At 34.6% G+C, this 22,561-nt stretch overlaps 1 protein-coding gene and 1 long non-coding RNA gene across 2 annotated transcripts in view; one reads left to right on the forward strand and one right to left on the reverse strand.

The window, feature by feature from the left end:
- The window catches only part of LOC127881710 (uncharacterized), a 21,960-nt gene extending 15,819 nt beyond the window's left edge, over positions 1 to 6,141 (forward strand). The window contains exons 2-4 of the long non-coding RNA XR_008050207.1: positions 678 to 771; positions 2,075 to 2,164; positions 5,275 to 6,141. This is a non-coding gene — a long non-coding RNA (uncharacterized LOC127881710). The remainder of the gene's footprint in view (positions 1 to 677; positions 772 to 2,074; positions 2,165 to 5,274) is intronic.
- The window catches only part of LOC127881649 (adiponectin receptor protein-like), a 21,958-nt gene continuing 5,521 nt past the window's right edge, over positions 6,125 to 22,561 (reverse strand). Inside the window, exons 2-7 of the mRNA XM_052429734.1 lie at positions 20,328 to 20,560; positions 16,431 to 16,797; positions 14,828 to 15,008; positions 13,388 to 13,575; positions 12,387 to 12,580; positions 6,125 to 10,762 (exon numbers count right to left, since the gene is read on the reverse strand). Coding sequence (XP_052285694.1) covers positions 10,637 to 10,762; positions 12,387 to 12,580; positions 13,388 to 13,575; positions 14,828 to 15,008; positions 16,431 to 16,797; positions 20,328 to 20,540 — 1,269 coding nt within the window. The 5' untranslated portion in view covers positions 20,541 to 20,560 and the 3' untranslated portion in view covers positions 6,125 to 10,636. The remainder of the gene's footprint in view (positions 10,763 to 12,386; positions 12,581 to 13,387; positions 13,576 to 14,827; positions 15,009 to 16,430; positions 16,798 to 20,327; positions 20,561 to 22,561) is intronic.

Consider the following 22,561-nt stretch of genomic DNA (forward strand, 5'->3'; position numbering starts at 1 on the left):
CTACTACTACTACTCTACTACTACTACTACTACTACTACTACTACTACTACTACTACTACTACTACTACTACTACTTCTCTACTACTACTTCAACTACTACTACTTCTACTACTACTCTACTACTACTACTACTACTACTACTACTACTACTACTACTACTACTACTACTAGTACTACTACTACTACTACTACTACTACTACTACTACTACTATTACTACTTCTACTTCTACTACTACTACTTATACTACTACTACTACTACTACTACTACTACCACTACTACTACTACTACAACTTCTACTACTATTTCTTCTGCTACCACCACCACCACCACCACCACCACCACCACCACCACCACCACCATTCACAGTGACAAAAAACGTATTCAGTGACAAAAAAAAACGTAATAACACAATGGCTGCTACTACAACTTATAGCCCATATAGGGGGGCATGCTGTTTTACAAACAGCCCTTGTTTACACTAATTTACATAAAAAATCACCACTATGCAAGATATTCTGACAACAAAAATATATACATTGATCCGTAAAATAACTTCTCCCATATAAGGGAAAAAAACGTATTACATACCAGTCGCCGCACTTCAGTGCGACGCCAATAAATAACAAATGTATTTTGTATCATGATTGTGTGATTTGAGTTTGGCATTTTTTAGTTAGAATGTTGACCGTTCCACAATAGATGCTATCAGAGGGTGGCTTTGAATCATGCCTGGACAGCACTGACATATTGATAAAAAGAGAAATAAGGTATATTGGTTTATTGTATGACCATTGTCGCTCCACTTTTTGGACTCGTGTCAGATTGCAGTTGGAATAAATAAATAAATAAACTATATATATATATATTATATTGCAAACCTTGTGTTTCCAACTCCTCCATAACAACATGATGGATCTTATTCAAACAATCACAGTTCAATAACATTAATGTTTAGATGATCTTTTAGAAATTAACTTTGGCTGCAATGCGTATTGAACGAATTATGGTCATTTGTCCGTTTGACAAATGTAGAATATTTAGTTTTTTAGCATTTTATTTTCACTCCTATTTAACTACTTGTTGACTGTTGCTGAAACCTTTACAGTTAATTGATTGAAATGTGTAGATAATCGTACTGAAAGAAATTTTGCTGTGACATACTTTGGTAAGAATTATGGTCTTTTGTCATTTTCTCCATTTTAGAATATATTGGCCTCAATTTTTCTTCAACTCTCCTTAAAGTACTGGTTGAATCTTGATCAAACTTTCATACTTTGATGACCTTAATGTGTATATGATTGTCAAGAAAGGACCTTCGACTGCAACTGAATTTTGGCCTTTTATAAAAAAAATTGTCCAGTGTAAAATATATAGTAGATTGTTCTGTGTCCGAGCATGTGTTTTTTGAGCATCAGTGTATGAGACACATGTCCAGTTTATTCTGGACACAGTAAGCTCAAGTTCAGGAGCTAAAATCGGGAATGTGTGATTGAGGCTTTACAGACATGTGAAACACAGGTCAATGAACTTTGTAAGAGTCGTCTCCTGAATTGGAAATAAAAAAGAATACATCAGAATGAGATCAGGGAATTCTATTTCCCTTGATTAAATGCCTTAGTCTGCATAATTAGATTTAGCGTCATTCAATTAAGTACAATTAGATCTTGACTGTCAATTATTCTGCTGCTGGAGTATAATAAAACAACAGGTTTACTGCTGGTACTTCTTGTATGATATATGTGTGTGACAAAAGAATTAAGTCTTGTTCTACTTATACTGTAAAATCATTAATATTTGTCAGCTCAAAATTTCTTGGGCAAGTGGCAATGCATTTGGGTACGTTAATTCGTGGATTTCTGATTTTTGCCAACAAAACCATAGGAATATGTGTCAGTCATTTTATGATGTGGTTGTAATAAATGTGTCCTCACTGTGAGGAAAGGGAATCCCCAGCGGGAGATTAGCCCTATTTATCACATGCCCATTAGCAATTTCATTGTTATGAGGTAATAGTAAACTGCCCTGTTTCTTGCATGCCAATTATATAAATCTCAAGTGGTTTTCTTTCAGTTGCATTTATGGGCCTCATGTTGGCTTGTTAAAAGACAACATCCCTGAAAAAGTACAACACACACTACCAGGCATGAAGGGTGTTAACAAGTAGGTTAATCCTTTCCCACTTATAAGCAAAGTGAAAATGGCTATGTGCAAACAGCATAAAACCAGAACAGCCTGCGAGTAACTCGCAGTCTGTTACGGTTTCTTACAGTTTGCTGCTCATGAGTATCTAAATGTTAGAATTGAAGCCTTAAAAACTTGAATCTAGTGAAAGGGTCTTAAATTGAATATAACTTTCTAAGGAACTACAAATGTGTCAAAAAAACGTATCTAAATGGAAAAGGGTCAAATATGTATCTAAGTGGTAAAGGGTCAAATCATAACTATCTAAGTATTAAAGGGTGAAATATGTATCTAAGTGGTAAAGGGTCAAAAACGTATCTAAGTGGTAAAAGGTTAAATACGTATTTAAGTGGTTAAGTGTTAAAAATGTATCTAAGTGGTAAAGGGTTAAATATGTATCTAAGTGGTAAAGGGTTAAATACGTATCTAAGTGGTAAAGGGTTAAATACGTATGTAGTATCTACGTGATAAAGGATTAAATATGTATCTAAGTGGTAAAGTGTTAAATACGTATCTAAGTGGTAAAGGATTAATCCTTTCTCAACCTGATGGAGGGTTAAAATGGAATTGACTGATATATTCCAAAGATTTGTTCACCATCAGACAAGTTTCTTAAATAAAATGGATTTGAGAACCTGTTGATGCGCAATAATCTAGCTGAGAGCAGTACATTTAATCAGTATGTCACGAAAAAAAGCTTGTTTCTGTCCAGAACTGATCATATGACAGCCACTCAGGAGTGAATCTCTTTCTTGAATGCAGACCTTGTATTTCCTTTTTTTTGCCATGTGTCACATACAAAAATGTGTCTGCTTGGCCCTTTAAGTTTGGTGTACAGTAGTATATACTTTCTATAAAATGCTTGTGTATTTGTGTGCATTGTGTATTGTAAATGGGTACTTATGTACCAAGGTAGTTGTTTGTTTGTTCTTTGAAGACTAAAGTACAAGATTGGGTGATTTAAATCTATAAAATGCTAATGCATTTCTGTGCATTAAGTAATATAAAGGTTTTACCAAGATTGGATAAGTCAGCCAGTACTAGCAAATGGATTCATAAGGAAAAATTTGCCTTTAAAAAATCTTAAACAAGGTTGATAATGTGTTGTATTTCAATAAAATATCTTAATAACATTCATTTATTGGACTAAGTATTAAATAACGCGCTGGGAAAATGTGTTTTAAATATGGCACAGAATTGCTTATATATTCTGTCATTCAGGTCGAGTTATTTTGCTGAATACTCAGATGTTGTTTAGTTATGAGAGATGCAATCATAAGACATTTCATTTTCATTTTCTAGGGCTGTATGTAAGCACAGAAATCCCCTGAAGAAATTAGTGGATGACAGCTTCCTTATAATGTCATTTGTATGAAAATACTTGAGGGGCTGGAATGTTTTAACACGGTTTGTTCTAATGATATAAGATTTTTTTGCTAACTCAAAATGGGAGACATTAAGCAATGCAATAATTTTGTCTTTATCTGTCTGTACATGAGTATTTCTACTACAAGGTTGATTTCTCTTAACTTTCACTGCTGAATGGCAGTGAATGTGTGGGTGATAAAATAGCAATTAAGTCTGCTACCAGTTTTGGTTGATGAAAAGTCCTTTTTTTCACAAAATAAGATATAAGGGCCAATATTTTGTGTGCGCAACTCCTCTTTAACTGCTCAGCCGATTTTGCTAAACCTTTCACAGCTAAACGACCTTATTGTAATGATCAAAGTATCAACTTGGAAGTGAATTAGACTGTAATGATCAAAGTATCAACTTGGAAGTGAATTAGACTGTAATGATCAGTGTATCAACTTGGAAGTGAACTAGACTGTAATGATCATCAACTTGGAAGTGAATTAGACTGTAATGATCAAAGTATCAACTTGGAAGTAAATTAGACTGTAATGATCATCAACTTGGAAGTGAATTAGACTGTAATGATCAAAGTATCAACTTGGAAGTAAATTAGACTCTAATGATCAAAGTATTAACTTGGAAGTAATTAGTCTGTAATGATCAAGTATCAACTTGGAAGTGAATTAGACTGTAATGATCAAAGTATCAACTTGGAAGTGAATTAGACTGTAACGATCAAAGTGTCAACTTGGAAGTGAATTAGATGCTAAAATACTGACTGTGCTCTAAAAAGTCATACAGTTGTGATGAACATTGGAGTAAGATGATACATTTAACACTAGTAATTACCCGGTGTTATTTATTTTATTAAATCTTAAAGGAACATATGGGTTAAAAGGCAATAAGACAATTAGTAATCTTTGCATATAATTTGCCAAGCAACAAATTATTTATTATGTGTGTCCTTTGTTAATTACTTAATTTCCAAACAAAATGAAAAGCTTGGTTTGTTGTGTTTAATATAATGTCATATAATTATACTTGTATCACTAAAACTTTTCATTTTTTGCTGAGAAACAATGGTGGAGATCTTTTAAATTAGAAAAGGTTTTAACAGACAAGGACTATTTTAGGGACCAAATTGTATGTTCATAATGAATTTCCCTCCTTATATATTGTTAGGCTTATCAAACTTTGTCATAAATATCTTTTCTTGTAAGACATACTTTTGAAGTGAGTTAAATTTAACCCTTTGAGTGCTGGAACCGTATTTTGAAGGCCTTTGCAAACAGTTTGGATCCTGATGAGACGCCACAGAACGTGGCGTCTCATCAGGATCCAAACTGTTTGCTATTCTGATAGTATTATTTGAAAAAAACAACGAAGAAAATGCTAATTTTAGAAATTCAGCAGAAGACATTTTAGCAGACAACAAATTTCCCAGCATGCAAAGGGTTAAACATTCATCACGTGTATTGATCTGGTAGTGGGGTCTCTATGAGAAACATTAATGGTCATTGTTTTTACTTGGCTTCATCTTACTGGAGGGAATGGAATGATAAATTGTGGAATGGTGAAAAGTTTATTGGAGACCTGATACACTTAAGATGACGTACAAAAAAATGTTGGTCTTTTGGATTGCAAACTGAGCTGTTTCACTCACCTTAAATGTTACTTAGTTGCAATTTAAATCACCTTTATATTTTTTGAAATTTGTTGGTTTTTTTTTTCAGGTTTATGGAACTGGCTATGAAGAGATGAATTAATGATGAAAAAGGACAATTCCATTGGAAACTTTTTTAAAGTCACACTTTTTGGCGGGTTTGGTGGTATTAAGATGAATTTTTATCATGTTTACCGACTTTTCAGTAAGAAAAGGTTAAAATAAATTAATGAAAAAAAGCAGAAACAACTGTGTTTTAAGTCCATCTTACATATAGGTTTAGATACTTAGCTGGTGCAATTATGCGAGGACCAAACAACTGCTGGAAAATCACTTAATTTGTTTGGGAATAATTTAAATAAATTGATTTATCAACAAATCCATCCCAACAAATTGAAATGTTCAGCTCACCTGAGCAAGAAAATAATATTTTCTTAATAAATGATGTCAATATGCACATATATGTGTTGGCCTTCTGTCCGTCATGCATCGTCCATAGTGGCTATGTTAAAAGCTTGTGAACACTATTGGTCACATTCTTGCCCAATCATGATGAAACTTACTCAGAACTTTTGTTCTAATGATATTTTGACAAAGTTGGAAAATGGTTCCGGATCTTCAAAAATGACTCCTTTGGGATGGAAGTTTTTCTTGCATGTCCTTTGTGAAACATTACAGGCTTAGAACCTCATTGTTCCTTTAGGTCTTATGTGAATGATGTAAGGCCTTTTTATCTCCAATTTTGTATATAGGTCAATGATGTAAAATGGAAGCAATTGTTGCAATTTAAGTTGTGGATAGTATTGAGAAAAAGGGGAAATCAGTAAAATGTTAACGTTTTTCTAAACATAATTACAACAAAAACAAAATAATCTCAATGAACCATGATTGGATTAAAATGTAAGGATACAAACAAAAACTATTGGTCAACAAGTAATTTATTATAATGTAAGATCATTTGTTAATATTTGAACAATTTTTACAATAAAGTGTGTATCAATTAACAAAACTACCATTAGTCAAGCCCTGAGAAGATTAATTTCAGAACAGCATCCAGTCATAAAGCAAAATGATGCTTGGTTCTTGTAACATAAGAGTTTCAAGTAACAGAAGAAAACCCATGTTTTAGTTTCAGCGATATTGTGTGCATTAACACTTTTTTTCTGATTTGCTTTGTGGTTGTTGTTTTTTTAATTTAGTAATTCTGCAAATAGCACAGTCCTTTTATGTGCCACAATATAAAATTCTTCTACATTAAACTGTTAAACCAACGCATACTGTTATAGGAAAATATATTTACTCAGTAAAGGTAACAAACAACAAAATTAAAATAAACCCGGCCATTTAAAATAAATATAAATTCGAACATTATTTTTTTAAACTGAAATAATACAGATATTTGTTTGAATTCTGGGTTGGGAACAGTTGTTTTGTTTTCCAAAAGTAGAAGGGACAATGATATGAATTGTTGCCTTGAGACTCAAAGGCAGTGTTGCCCGGCAACAGTTTAAAATATTGTCCTAGAGGAAAAATAATACAATGTACATATATAAAACAAGACTTTTGTCAAGCAATATAAGTCTCCTACCGGCTCCACCATTGTCAGAAATTCCAGATTTTTTTCTATATATTTGTTGCCATAGCAACCGGAATTTTTGACGTAGAAACAAAATGAAATGATGTGAATAATGTCCATATTGCCATCTATCCATGTTTCAGGTTTCATGAAAAAATATTAAGAACTTACAAAGTTATCACAGGATCCAGAAAACCACAATTTTCAGCAGTATTTCTAGTCTATGTGTTGCCATAGCAACCATAATTTTTGACGTAGGAACGAAATGATATGACGTACATAATGTCCATATTGCCATCTATCCATGTTCCAAGTTTCATGAAAAAATATTAAGAACTTTAAAAGTTATCGCAGGGTCCAGAAAACCACCATTTTCAGCAGTATTTCTAGTCTATTTGTTGCCATAGTAACCATTAATTTTTGACGTAGGATCGAATTGAAATTACGTGCATTATGTCCATATTGCCATATATCCATGTTCCAAGTTTCATGAAAAAATATGAACAACTTTTAAAGTTATCGCAGAATCCAGAAAAGTGTGACTGACAGACAGACTGACGTGACGAAGCGCAAACCATAAGTCCCCACCGGTGAAACCGGTAGGGGACTAATAATCTGACAGATTGTTCCCTTATGCCTATAACATATCAATTTTATACTTTATAAAAGAATTAATCTATAATCAATAATTGTAGTAATTTTACTTTGCTCAACGTTATGCACATAATAGATAATGATGAGGGAAATATAACAAAACAAAAAATGCATCATACAAAATTTTGCCTGTTGTTTCAAGAAAGTGCAAAGCAGTATAAGTTCGGAATTAATTCAGTGAACACTGTTAAAAAACTATATTTGTATCAACATGTATCACAATGACGATATCAAAGCATGCTCAATAGTTTATCATAAACAATGATTTACACAGAAAGATCAGTAATATAGTCTAGAGAATAACAGTACTACAAGATCGTTGTATAAAACATCAGATGACGCTTAGAATACAACAATATTACTTTCAAAGCATTTTTTTATATTCTTGCATTGGCCGATTTATTTCAAACTTTTATGACAGTGACCTTTTTTTGTTTATCATACAAATCATGTCCATTTTTTTGAAGACGTAACAAAATATAATTACTAGGGCTCTGCATTTTAAACCGGTATTAATATGTTGTATGAAGTACGATGTGTTTTGCAAAATGTCACAAGTACTTGCACTAAATACTTGAAAAATAACTTTTTACTGTTTTTCTTGCAATTTGTGATTTACCGGGTACATGTAATAAATCTTCATATTACACAGCATTGTTTTTTAATCTGATTCATTCCTAACAAAAACAAGTTTGGTGAAGATCGGATTATAACAACTTGAATTAGAGAGCGGACACTTAATACGGACAGACCGACCGACCAACAAGCTCACTCCTATATACCCTCCTAAACTTCGTTTGTGGGGGTATAATAATGACTTCATTATTGATTCTGAGTAATATGACATATCTCTAAAATTGACTTGTATATGAAAAGTGCCACTGCATTAGACCAACATAAGATTAGTGGTATGATGGTATTGTTTTCTGAAGTATACAATTGGATTTCCAAATAACAGTTCTAACAGTTATAAGAGAACAGAATCCATGGAAACCACTGCAAACTGTTTGATTACCACACAAAAATAACATTACAGAATTAAAGAAATACACATAATTTATGCAGATCTTTCTTCTGATGAAATATAATAGTGATTTGAAAAATAGAAATGATACACTGCTGAAAATGGACCAACATTGGCAGTATTTAAACATGTAAGTCAACTTGACCAGATTTAAATGCGTTTTTTTATGGAAAAAGTGGGCTCGCTGCATGTGCCTTTAGTGTCATCCCAGATTAGCCTGTTGTCCGCACAGGCTTATCAGTGGCAACACTTTCCGTTTTTATGGAATTTACTTTTAAAGCATGTCTCTTCTAATAAAACATCCCGTTTGGGCGGAAAGTGTTGTAACAGATTAGCCTGTGGTGATTGCACAGGCTAGTCTGCGTGCCACTTTTCACACATGCTTGAAGCCCAGTTTCCTCAGAAGAAGGCTCAAATTGCAGTTACAAATGCCATATGCCAAAAAGTGACAGTACAATGATGTCTTTTTCTGAGAAAACTGGGCTTAATTCATGTGCGTAAAGTGTCGTCCCCGATTGGCCTGTGCAGTCTGCACAGGTTAATCAGGGACGACACTTCCGCCTAAACTTGATTTTCGGTAAGGAGGGACTTCCTTGAAACTAAAAATACCATTTAAGCGGAAAGTGTCGTCCCTGATTAGCCTGTGCAGACTACACAGGCTAATCTGGGACAACACTTTACGCACATGAATTAAGCCCAGTTTTCTCAGAACAAGACACAATGATACAACAAAGAAACATCAACATTAATATTTAAACAGGACAATTACACAAATCATATTTCTGTTACAATTCTAAAATTATTCATTTCAGATTTTGTATTCGGAATATACATCAGCAAGATACAAAGAGTGCACATTAATTTAACAGTTACATGTACTTAAAGCTGCAACATCACAGTTTGGAAAGATTAAACAAATGTATTATTTTCTCAAATTTTGTACATTAAAATATAGAACTTATTTAAACATTAACAATTGTTTACAACACGGATTTATTTATTAAAGTTAATTGTTTTAAAGTATTTTAAGAGACCTTTTAACTATTTAAAGCACTTAGATTGTTGTTCATTTAACTACCATAGATAACTTATTTATTATTATCAGAAATAATAGCAAACAAACTTAGACATGAAGATTTAACACCCTATCTGAATATCACAAAACAAATACTAATATTCCAATTATAAAAGAGCTTTTCTAAAAACAGTTATAATCTCTGATTATACTACTTAACTACAAAGTGTTGCTTAATTAATTACTTCTGATCATCATAATTACTTTTTCATTATAAATATGATATTTGGTCTTTTTAATTTAGGATATATCCATCATAAGTGAAGGAGCAGCTTTAGTACAAATCTATAATTATAGTCTGTGTACAACACAGTAACAACAAACTTAACGTGAACAACTTCGTACAATAACACATGTGAGTAGAAGTTGACTGAATGTCTTTGTCTTTTGATTACCATGCTTTGGTGTTTCTTAATATATCCTTGAGAAACCAAACTAGCAAATGGCCAACCCTGTCGTGACAAAAACATCAACATTTGCTCAACATCGCCAGGAAGTTCAAGAAAATACCACAAAATCATATCCATCTTGCTTATTCAGAAGTAAACAGGGCAAGACCAATACCAATTAAACACCGATTGTGGTCAGGTAAAAAGTATACATTTCAAAACACTCCGAAACATCAGTCATACAATAGTGAACCAGTCTTGAACTAGTGGCAATGAACAAATAGTGGGTCCTACAGGGAAACAACATCTATTACTTCTCAAATCCATTCACATACAAATCGGAGGGGAGAGAATAAACATAATAATTTAATGCCAATGACCATACAAGTGCTGTGATTTACCCGGTAAACACACACAAATGTTAGATTGACAGTGCAGTGCTCTGAATTTGCTAGGCCTGGCTTCAAAAACGTATACTTTTAATATTGTTTGGTGTTGTTAATTTTTAAATATTTATCAAGCAATACTATTTCATTAAAAATGTGTTAAGCATAGAACTTATGTAAACACAATGTTCCTCTCATTCCAGTATCGCTACATGTATCAACTTTTTGCTAAAATTCTGTTGATACATTGTTCCTTAGTGTATGATTTACTGCTTGATTTGGTCACCATTTAACCAAGAATTTAGTTCTACCATCCATGTAAAACTCATCAAAACAGTTCATCTGAAAGACAGTCGCCAAACACAAGCCTCTGGTAAGCAATCTCTGTGATCCCGTGGTAGTGCACGAACGCAGCCGCCAGCACAAACATGTGGAATATCTGGTGGCTCTGGAACTGGAACAAGAAAGTCTGGGGATAAATGACTGAAATAAGGTGTATGCTATTAGTAAATAATAAATGCGAGCTCAGTTCAACCTGCAGTCCCCACAAGCTTATCACAGACAACACTTACTGCTTTTATGGAGTTTGTGTTTAATGGAACTCTCTTCTAAACAAATATTCAGTCTTGGCGTAAAAAGTTGCCCTTGATTAGCCAGTGTGGATTGCGCAGGCTAATCTGGAACGACACTTTACGCACATGCATTAAGCACCATTTTCGCAGAGCGAGGCTCGTATGGTTATTTCACAGCAGTCGGTTGCAATTGTATGATCACCTTCATCTTTTGCATTTATGTTTTCTTGTTCAACAAGAATTTGTTTCATAACTGAACAAGAATAAGCCCCAACACGGCAAGTTGTAATATGTAGTACAGCCATTGTTTTCCTTCTGTATAAAGTACAGAAAAGGGGCACATTCCCAGTGGGAAAAAACTTCAGATTTCCCAATTATTGCTGTCATTAAAATTCCCAAATTCAAGGTTTCCAACACAGGCACACAAATATTTAAAAAATAATGTAAATAAAATTTAAGTTAATTTTCTAATGGATGTCTATTGCTTGAACCTAAGTAAATATGATATTGACAACTTCACAATACTTTGTTACAAATTTTAAAGTATTTGTTAGCAATTTCCCGATCTGATAATTTAAGGATGGAGATTTTCAGGGTATTTTGTGCTAATTTTTCCCCATTTAGACTGGTGTATGTACTTTTATATTTGGGTAAAAAAATCGCTGAAGTAGTATTTAATAGAATGTTTTTCGTTGAAAAAGAGGCATAACTTTTGGAATTTTTTAACATAGAACCATATAAAAATTGCACATGCACAAATTCCCGTCATAAGATTCAATGTTGTACGTTGAAATGTGTAGGAAAAGGCTCGCCTGCACAGTATATTGTCCCTTATGATATGAAATTTAGCATTGCCGTGTGTGAATGATAGTCCTACATGTATGTTAAAACAAGAGATTGCCAAGCAATATTGTCCCCTACCGGTGAAACTCTGGACACCATTGTCAGATTTTTTATAATTTTTTTTTCTATTTGTTGCCATAGCCACCAGAATTATTGACGTACGAACAAAATGAAATGACGTGCATAATCTCCATATCGCCTTCTATCAATGTTTCAAGCTTCATAAAAAAATATGAAGAACTTTTACAGTTATCACAGGATCCAGAAAAGAGGGACAGACAGACTGACTGACTGACAGACAGACAGAGTGCAAACCAAAAGTCCCCTCCGGTTTCACCGGTAGGGGACAATTACAAAAGATATTCCCCTTTTAAGGCCTTTTTCAACTAAGAATTTTTGTAATATTATTTTGTTCCAATAGACTTATAAAACAATATATATTTCTCTGAAACTACAATGTCAAGATGGGTCATATTTGGCCTTCTACACAGCTTCATCAATTTATGAGCATAGGTTCAAAACAGGCCACAATCAGGGGGTCACATACATAATGCTATATTGGATTTAACTAGAAAAACAATATTTATATAATTGACAATGTTTTAAGACATTCTTATATAATATTTTGCACATTTTGATAACAATACAAATCAAGAGATTTACCCAGATGTCAAATTTCCCTGGAAAGAAACGTTCGGGTATTCTAACGGCGTAAATGATCGCCCCAACAATGTACAACATAGCCATCAGGGAGAGCCAACCAAGGGAGGCCTTGTTGACAGCCCACCAGAACCCATATTTAATCACGATATGAAGAGCTGGGATCACGCCACTTAGGCCAAACGCGATGAACACACCTAAAATGTATGAGTTAATTATGTAATTAACTCTTTATAAATGGCACCCATTCTCCTTATTAGGAGATTAATCCATAAAATAGTTAATACATTGAGCCTCATTCTGAAAAATCTGGGCTTAATTTAATGCATGTGGGAGAAGTGTCGTCCCAGATTAGCCTGTGCAGTCCGCACGTGCTAATCAGGGACGACACATTCTGCTTTTATGGTATTTTTCATTCAAAGGAAATATTTTCTTAGAGAAAATCCAGTTTAGGCGAAAAGCGTCGTCTCTGAATAGCCTGTGCTGACTGGACAGGCTTATCTGGGATGACACTTGAAGCACATGCATTAAGCCTTGTTTACCCACAACAAGGTTCAATGTATTACCTATACATAGATTAGTCCCTTCAAAAGAAGAATGGGTGCCATTCTACAGGGTTTATTAATACATACTTGTATATTGGTACTGTACCTTTATCGATAGTGAGAAAAGCTTCAACATTAAATCACAGAACTAAGACTTATATTCTATGAAATATATTCAAAATAAAAGCACATCAGCCATATGAAACGTGTTTGAACTTCATAATTAGAAAATTAAGGCATCAAACCTCAATCTAAATTGTGACAATAGTTTTATTGGGCTGACCCCACATAATCATAATAGTTCTAATTTTTTAAAGAAAACAAATGCTATTACTAAGCCTTCAAATTACAGCATGGAGTGCTTGACCAACGAGGTCATCAATAAAAAACAAAATTGCTAAAAATAGATCTTGTGACGGTTAAGTATTTATTTGTAAAATCTAAGCTCATGATTCTTACCCGCTCTGAGTGGACGGAAGCGTGGTTCACTGAACTTGTCCCACAGAGATACTGTAATGCAGGCCGTGCCTAGACTGAATGTGAGCACCATGTAAAAGACCTTCAGTCCCAGGTGACAGTAAAACCCGTAATACAGCCACGGCACGAACGAACCCATCGTCAGTATTGCTATACCGCAGTAATCTAGTCTGACAATAAACAAAGTAACAGATGTTGCATCCGTTACAAATCTAGAGATGTGGATAATAAAAAAATATATACATCAGTAAGTTATGTTCCTATTTCTTTCAAAAAATGTACATTTTGTAATGTATAAGTGTAATTATACTCGTAGATGAGGCTTGATGGCGTTCCTTAGTGTAATATATTACGTCAAAAATTTAAATGTCTTTAAAATAAGATTGCTTTTGTCACGAAATTACTCACATCAGTATAATAAAATTCAGGTCAAGTTTGGACAGCCTTATTTTACCTGCGTCCATAAATTGTGACATTGCCCTTCATTTTAGGGACTTGGTTATTGCTTGTAACTACTGCAATGTTATTTCAAAATACATAAATCCTTTAAGACTATGTTTTGACCTTAATTTGTGCATGGACTTGGTTCTTGTGCATGACACTCTGTCTTATTATGCTGGTGACTTGCCAAGATATTTGAGAAACATTTATAATGCTAGTGCGTCTCGGAATTTCAGAAACATGACCATTGACCTTGAATTGTGAATAAGATCTTGGACTTTGGGATGTAGTTATTAAGCCCGACACTCCTCAAAATTCTGGTCATCCAACCCCCTTAAGGCGTCCTCATAATACATCCATTTAAAACAAGGCTATTGTCAAGCAATATGGTCACCTACCGGCTCCACCATTGTCAGAAATTCTTCCATTTTCAGATTTATTTTTTTGGGTTGCCATAGCAACCACAATTTTTGACGTTGGAACAAAATGAAATGATGTGCATAATGTCCATATTGCCATCTATCCATGTTGCAAGTTTCATGAAACAATATTAAGAACTTTAAAAGTTATTGCAGGATCCAGAAAAGTGTGCAGGATCCACCATTTTCAGCAGTATTTCTAGTCTATTTGTTGCCATTGCAACCAGAATTCTTGACGTAGTAACAAAATTAAATGACGTGCATAATATCCATATTGCCATCTGTCCATGTTACAAGTTTCATGAAAAATATGAAGAACTTTCAAAGTTATCCCAGGATCCAGAAAAGTGTGACAGACTGACGGACCGACGGACTGACGGACACAGAGTGAAAACCATAAGTCCCCTCCGGTGAAACCGGTAGAGGACAAAAAAGGCAATTAATCAAAGTATGCTAAATCTTGACAATCTCGCAATTACCGTAAGCAGCTGGACATAGGTAACTTAGAATTCAGCAAGTACGCACATTCTATCCTATTAAGACAATGTATCCCACTACATACTTGTTGAAGAGTTTGCCTATTCGATGTGAGTGGTTGAAGACAGTGTGGAACACCCATGAGAAGCCTAGGCACACTATGGCACCCATAAAGAATGCTGAGAACACGGCTTTCTCCTGCCACTGGATCTCAAGTGTAGGTCTCGTAACGAAGAAGGTTGTTATCCCGATGAATGCAATCATACCTGAAACAATTTGGGTTGCCATGATACAATACAAGGCGAGTAGCACATGCACAAATACATTCACCATGAAAATATAGAGCTTAGTTAGTTCTCTGGTTCTTCAGAAAATGACTATTCCTTTGGATTCAGTAACTAGGTAATGTTCATAAAAATGCAAAACTTGTGAATGATAGTATAGTCTCAAATTATTGACAACACAACTTATCAAAGAATAAATACAAAATACATTTAACACTGTCATGAAAAGAGGTAAACTTATAAAATGCACTTGATTTTACAGTTACACACAATTGTGTGACAAAAAAGAAGTCTTACAACAACTGCTCTGTTAAAAAACTCTGATGACCCTATGACCATGTCTAAGTCAGAATTTAGGTTACTGTCAAGGTCAATATGATATCTGGGGCCGTATTCCAGTAGCTTCTTAAGTTAAAAAATTACTTAAGTTGAATTATTGCCAATATTTTTTCTTATCTCCGCCATTTTTTCAATAAACATAAGATTTCACTCAAGTTAAATTCTGGTAGCTTCATAAACTTAATAACTTTCTTTACTCTGTGTATTTTTTTTAAATATATTTAAAATCAAGTTAACTTCAATTAACTCTTAAAGGAATTTCTTAAAGAGAAATACTAAGCCTCTCATGTTTTGTTTTTTACATTTCAAATTTAACTTAAGAAATTTATTTAAGAAATTTCTTAATTTAAGTGAAAACTTAAGAAGCTACTGGAATACGGCCCCAGGTGATGTAAGAGTGCCAAGTGTTGGATCCAATTATCAAAGCTTTTGAGTTAGTAGGGTTTTTTTATCAAATAATTTGGGAGAACCAAGAATGTTGTAATTTTTTTATTATTTAGTCCCAAAGTACATGTAGGTAAATGTCCAGACCAATTACATGCAAGGTAAGGGTTAAGTACTTGTGTTTTCATAGATAACTTTAATGCAAGTATAAAGACTTTGTAGCCTGTGGTATTTATGTAAAAAGCAATGCATAATTGTGAGCTTATAAAGAATTTTTTAACTTCTAACTTCTTTATATCAAAATGAGGTCCCATAATGTGGGTGTGTTCAGAGTGTTATAAATGACATTCATGTAAGTATCGAAGCTTTGTAGCCATCGGTATTGATGTATGATGAAACATGTTATTTTGGGTTAATAAGGAATTTACCCTCTGAATCAGTCCAAAAATTAGGCATATGTCATGATCATGTGGATGATTTTAAAGTGCTCAAATATACAGGTAACATAAATTCAAGTATCCAAGCTTTGGCTTTCTAGCAAATGTATTGAAGTCATCAAAAACATGTCATCTAGGATTAACCCTCGTATGGACGTATAACTGACAAGCCAATCTCTAAATGACTGTCCGAATCAGTTGGTGATAAGGCATATAAAAGGCATACACATTTTTAATTACTCACCTAACAAATGTGACCAGATGTTGCCAGTCTCAGTGTGTACTCGGAAGATGGACTTGAAGCATTCTAGAAAGGAGTTGGTAGGCAAGCGATGACCCTTGTGCAGAAAATCATTATCTCGCAGCCAGTTGGGCAGGGAGTTGTGGTGGACCACCCGCCAGCCAGCCTCCCAAACCTTCTTTACAAACTCCTCAGCCTGCTCTGCCGCCCTACAGGGGGCGGTGAAAATATCCCCCACCCTCGAGTGAGCTTCCGAATCATCAGAATCATAGTCCTCTTGCTCGATACGTTCATCATCATCATCGCTTGCTTCTTGGATGGACTCTTCTATCGTTTTACCATTGCTATTGTTCAGATCATTTGTTCCATTCTGAAATGAAGTAAAGACTGGCATGGAGAAGTTCCTTTCGCACAATCAATTACACTTAAAAGTATTTGAACATGAATGTTTTGTTCATGACTGCCTTGATATAATATTCTGTTCGTTGACAAACAGAGGTACTTCTAATAGTCGTTGCTTTTTTTAATGAAGCAAGCACACACCAGAGTTACTTTCTGGACATGATCAAGAATGGTTCAAATAGGAAGCATCTGTATTTAGTTTAAACCTATATATTCTAGCTCGATTGCATCGAAAGCCTAAGGCTTATATAAACGCTCTCGAGTCCGTTTCCTGGGCCTAGAACCAATACTTGGTGTCTTTTGGGGAGATCTAAAGAATGCTCCCACGGTGGGGATCGAACCCGTGACCTACTGGTCGCTAGGCGGACACCTTATCCATTACACCACGGCGACCTTTTTAGACGACCTCATCTGTATTTAAAACTGCCCTTTTCCAATCCAATTACAATCAAAACTATAGGTTGTCACTATAGTTACAATCAAGGGCTGTTTGTAAAACATGCATGCCCCCCATATGGGCTGTCAGTTGTAATGGCAGCCATTGTGTGAATACCTTTTTTGTCAGTGTGACCTTGACCTTTGACCTAATGTAAGTTATTATTCGGAAACCATTGTACTATTTCGAGTCACTGTGACCTTGACCTTTGACCTAGTGACCTGAAAATTAATAGGGGTCATCTGCCAGTCATGATCAAGGGGGGAGTGAGAGGGGGGTATAATGTGGGGTGGGGTAATTTATTAGATGCTTAAAAAAAAAATGCAGGGGGTGGGGTGAGAGGGGGGGTATAATGTGGGGTGTGGTAATTTATAAGATGTTTAAAAAAAAAATTGGGGGGATGGGGGAGGGTAGGGGGGGTGGGGGTGAGAGGGGGGTATAATGTGGGGTGGGGTAATTTATTAGATGTTTAAAAAAAAATTGGGGGGGGTAGGGGGAGTGAGTGGGGGGTATAATGTGGTGTGTGGTAATTTATTAGATGTTTAAAAAAAATGTGGGGGGGGGTGGGGGGTAGGGGGTGGGGGTGAGAGGGGGGTATAATGTTGGGTGTGGTAATTTATTAGATGTTTAAAAAAAATGTTTTTTTTTTCGGGGGGGGGGGGCGGGGGGGGTGGGGGGTAGGGGGGGTAGGAGGGAGTAAGAGGGGGGTATAATGTGGGGTGGGGTAATTTATTAGATGTTTAAAAAAAAATACGGGGGTGGGGGAGTAGGGGGGAGTGAGAGGGGGGTATAATGTGGGGTGTGGTAATTCATTTGATGTTTAAAAAAAATGGGGGGGGTGGGGGGTAGGGGGATGGGGGGTGAGAGGGGGGTATAATGTGGGGTGGGGTTATTTATTAGATGATGTTTAAAAAAAAAAAAATTGGGGGGTGAGGTTGGGGGGGGGAGGGATTCTGGTAGGGAGTGGGATATTGTTTGGGTGGAATCCATTGTGGTATTCAGGTAAGTGTTGTTTTGTCAAAGTAATAATAAAATGTGATCATAAAAAATAACAAATTATCTCACACTGACATGAACAAATATCCTCTATTAAACATGAAATTTAAACTTATTGCATTTGTTTCCCCTGTATATAAGAAAGATATAATAGTGTATTACCTTCCCTTGTCCTGCTTATATTTATATTAATCAACAAAATTAAACATTAACACAATATTTAATATACAAAATATACAAAAAATCTCATATTCTGATAATATTTTTACTGATCCACTTTATTTTACTCAAAGGATGATGTTTCATTGGACTGATAATTTTAGATTTAGGATTACAGACCAGTTGCTTCAGTAATATTGTTCAGAGTTCGCCCTGTTGGCCGCGTATGCTTTCTTGAGTTATCATCCAATACCATTTTACTATTTCGAGTCACGGTGACCTTGACCTAGTGACCTCAAAATCAATAGGGGTCATCTGCGAGTAATGATCTATGTACCTATGAAGTTTCATGATCCTACATGTAGGCCCAAGCATTCTTGAGTTATCATCAGGAAACCACCTGGTGGACGGACCGACAGACCGACCGACCGTCATGAGCAAAGCAATATACCCCCTCTTCTTCGAAGGGAGCATAAAAATACCATCTTACGCTACATGTTGTATTTATAGAATGTTTATCAAAAATAGACCCCAGTTTTGACCACAGGGAGATGCTTAGAAAAAAATTCTATAACACCATCATTAATTTTAAGTACCAATTAGCAGAAGGTGTGTTTTTTCAGAGAACATGATTCTTTAAGTTATTTTGATATACAACATGTATGTACATCTTGTGACCCCCAGGTTGTTACCTGTGTTTAACCTAAGTGAATGATTTTTTTAAAGTTTCATTGGACCACAATATAATGTTGCATACCAAATAACAAAATCTGGACATTGAGGTTTAGATAACAAGATTTTTACAGGAAATTGAAGTCATTAAAAAAAATGTGCTATTTAAGTCTATATTAACCTTTGGACCCCCAGAACATGACCAGTTTTTACGACTGGCATTTTTTTTAATTGTATAGTACAGACTACAATAAAAAATTAGCCAATACATTTAACCTGTGGACCATGTGGTTACAGATACCTTATTTTCTTTATATTAATAATTATGATGTTGTAGGTTTTTCAATACCAATTGGGTAAAACTGTTTTAATTTCTCAACAAAACAAATCCTGCAAACTTGAATTGTGTAGGTTGAAAAGTGTATAAGTGTGTGACTACAGACAGATGAAACACTCATGGTGATCTCAGGATACCCCACTTTACTTCTTAACTGATTTAAAAAAGGGACTATAATAACAAGATCAGCATTATGTTAGATTTTGCCATTTTATAATCAAAAATACGGTTTGTGTTTTTCTAGAAAATTCTGTGCTGGTAAAACTGTTAATTTGTTTCTTTATTTAAACAAGAGCACGGAATAACGGGTGCCACGCTTGGTTACGGGTGCAGTTTTGAATAAATGAAAGCTTGTCAGAATTTTTTCCTTTTTTTAGGTCACAGTGACCTTGAGCTTTGACCTAGTGACCCCAAAATGGGTGAAGTGTGTAGAACTCATCAAGGTGCATCTACATATGAAGTTTCAAAGTTGTAGGTGGAAGCACTTTAATTTTAGAGCCAATGTTAAGGTTTTAGCACGACGCGGATGACACGACGAGCTGGCTATGACAATACCTCGGGTTTTCTCTGAAAACGCAGAGCTAAAAATGACAGTTTCTGATTGTCCTATATGATAAAACAGTTTTTCATCTATTCATCAACAAGCCATCGTCAAATAAAGTTCTTATTTTATTAAGAAAATTTCATTATATAATGTTCATATCAAATTAATTATCGCACATGGTTGTCTTTATTTATCAGTCACTAAACAACTCGTTGTTTTGATGGCTTTTACACAACAACTCTTTCATGGTTCATATGCATCCAAACTCCAAATCATTGTTTACTGACATTAAACAACAGTAAACCACACAAGTCTTCTAGCATACAGATCAATAGAGCACCTGCGTAATGTTACCTTCCCAACTTTGCCGTTTTCCTTCAGTTTTGCAGATGTGTTTCTATTTCTGCCCCACCTGCCACCCCAACCGTAGGAGCCCAAGCTTAGTGCATCCTCCTCATTATCAAACATGTACAGGTCTCCTATATCATCTGTGGAGACTGGCACAGGCGCAAACTCGGGCGTCAGAAATACATGTACAGGCTGTTGATCTATAACTATTTCTGCCATGATATTGCTTGAGTTGTATTCTGCAAAATCACACCAATACGTGCACAAAAAATAGCAACAAATTAACTAACAAGGATGCAGGCCAATACCAGTACATTTCAACATTTATTTAAGGTGCAAGGCATCAGTTGTTGTTGTAGTTTTTTTAATCAGATAGCAGATATTTGGATTATTGATTTTAAATAACGAATGATCATAAAAAATAATATTTTCACGAGTGGCGCAGCCACTAATGAAATACATGTATATATATATTTTATGATCACAAGTGAATTAAAATCCATATTCCACCAGATCAACAAATTTTCTTTTTATTTTATGCTTTGTTTCACAGTTTATATATATTGTTTAAGAGTTTAACTAAAGAATTTCGCTGAAATAATGACGTAATTTCGTCAAAAAAATGACGTAATTTCACAGTAAACAGTTAAAATTATCGATAATTTTCACTGATAATTTTCATTGTTTGAAACAGTGAAATTATCAGTTTTAATTCACTGATATTTCTCTATAAACCACTGGAAAGCATAAAATAAAAAGGAGTAAACTTAATAACATTGCAATGAAAATTAACCATTGTGTTATTTAACCAATACATTTTATGTATTCATTATACCAAACTCTTGTTTTAAGACTTGTATATAAATTATAAATGATGCGTATAACTTCTGAAAACTAAAGAATATTCTATTATTTGTTCTTATTGGTACTGACCTTACAATTAGTTCCAGAAATGAATGTGTCCCCTTTAAGTTATCCAAAAAGCACTTCCTACTTTAATTGTAACGCTATGATAACAGATTCTAGCTCTAAATACAGTGCTTATGTATTTCGTTTTGATCCCTTGTCTCAATAAAAAGTGCGTGCAAAATTATGCAGCATGTACAATGTCACATCAGCCACATGAAAAAGCATTGGTGTATTTATTGTTGTATATAAACGCCCATATTCCGTCAGATGATTTACCCATATTCAGTGGAGAAACCCCTGTCCTGACTGGACATGTATTTCATCAAATCTCTAAATAGTTACATATGCCAAAATTCATTTAATACTCTATACAAATGGCAAACCTTTAGGTTTATGAAATTATTTAGCACTTTTATTGTCACTACTAATCTGAATTTGCTTTTAAAATTGAAACCTACCGGATATTCGAGTTATGAATAGGGACTGGAAAAGTACCGGTAGTAAGTATGCAGTTATAGAAAGAGTTGGGTTTATAAGGATTTTGGGGGTAATCCTTCAAGTTGGGATAATCCGATAAATATGGAAAAGGATTAAAACAAAAACATATTATCAATCATCTATGAATTTCAGATTATAGCTGTTTTTTTTGTTGACAAGTAATAGCCGAAATGACGTAATTTGACTCTACAAATGTAAAAGACATAAAGCACTGAGGACGCAGCCCTCCCAAATGACCCCACACAGTCTGAAAAAATCCTGTGATAAGCACAGCAGTTGACTTTTCAAGTAAAAATTTCCCAATCTCCTAAATGTATTTTTTAAATGACCACGAAAAGGTCTGAATGATACCAGTAACTGTTAGTACTTTAAAATGTGATACAATAAATTGTCAGTCAACATTTCTGGAGGTTTTTTATTAATTACCTTGTTGTGTAACAGTTCCACCAATGTAAACAATTATAGCAACTTGGCTGTTTATTGACAGCCAGCTAATGAAATTGATTCCATTAGCAAAAACCCAAATTATCCAGTAAAGCAAGTCACCAACATGGAATGCATGCAGTAATAACTGGAATGGTTAAGAGTTTTAATGATCAGCCTTTTTGTGTACCAAGTTATAACAATTAAATCGTTTAAGCATGGGAAATAAAATCTTTAATTGTAATTTACAATTAAAGATTTTATTTCCCATGCTTAAACGACTAGCCCCATAACGACTCGCCCCATGTTTTATAACGATTCGCCCCACCTATATAACAACTCACCCCACATATATAACGACTTGCCCAATCAAAATAACATGTTATATTATATATGTTAATATAAATGAA

The sequence above is a fragment of the Dreissena polymorpha genome, chromosome 5 (genome assembly GCF_020536995.1).
Source record: "Dreissena polymorpha isolate Duluth1 chromosome 5, UMN_Dpol_1.0, whole genome shotgun sequence".
NCBI lineage: Eukaryota > Metazoa > Mollusca > Bivalvia > Myida > Dreissenidae > Dreissena > Dreissena polymorpha.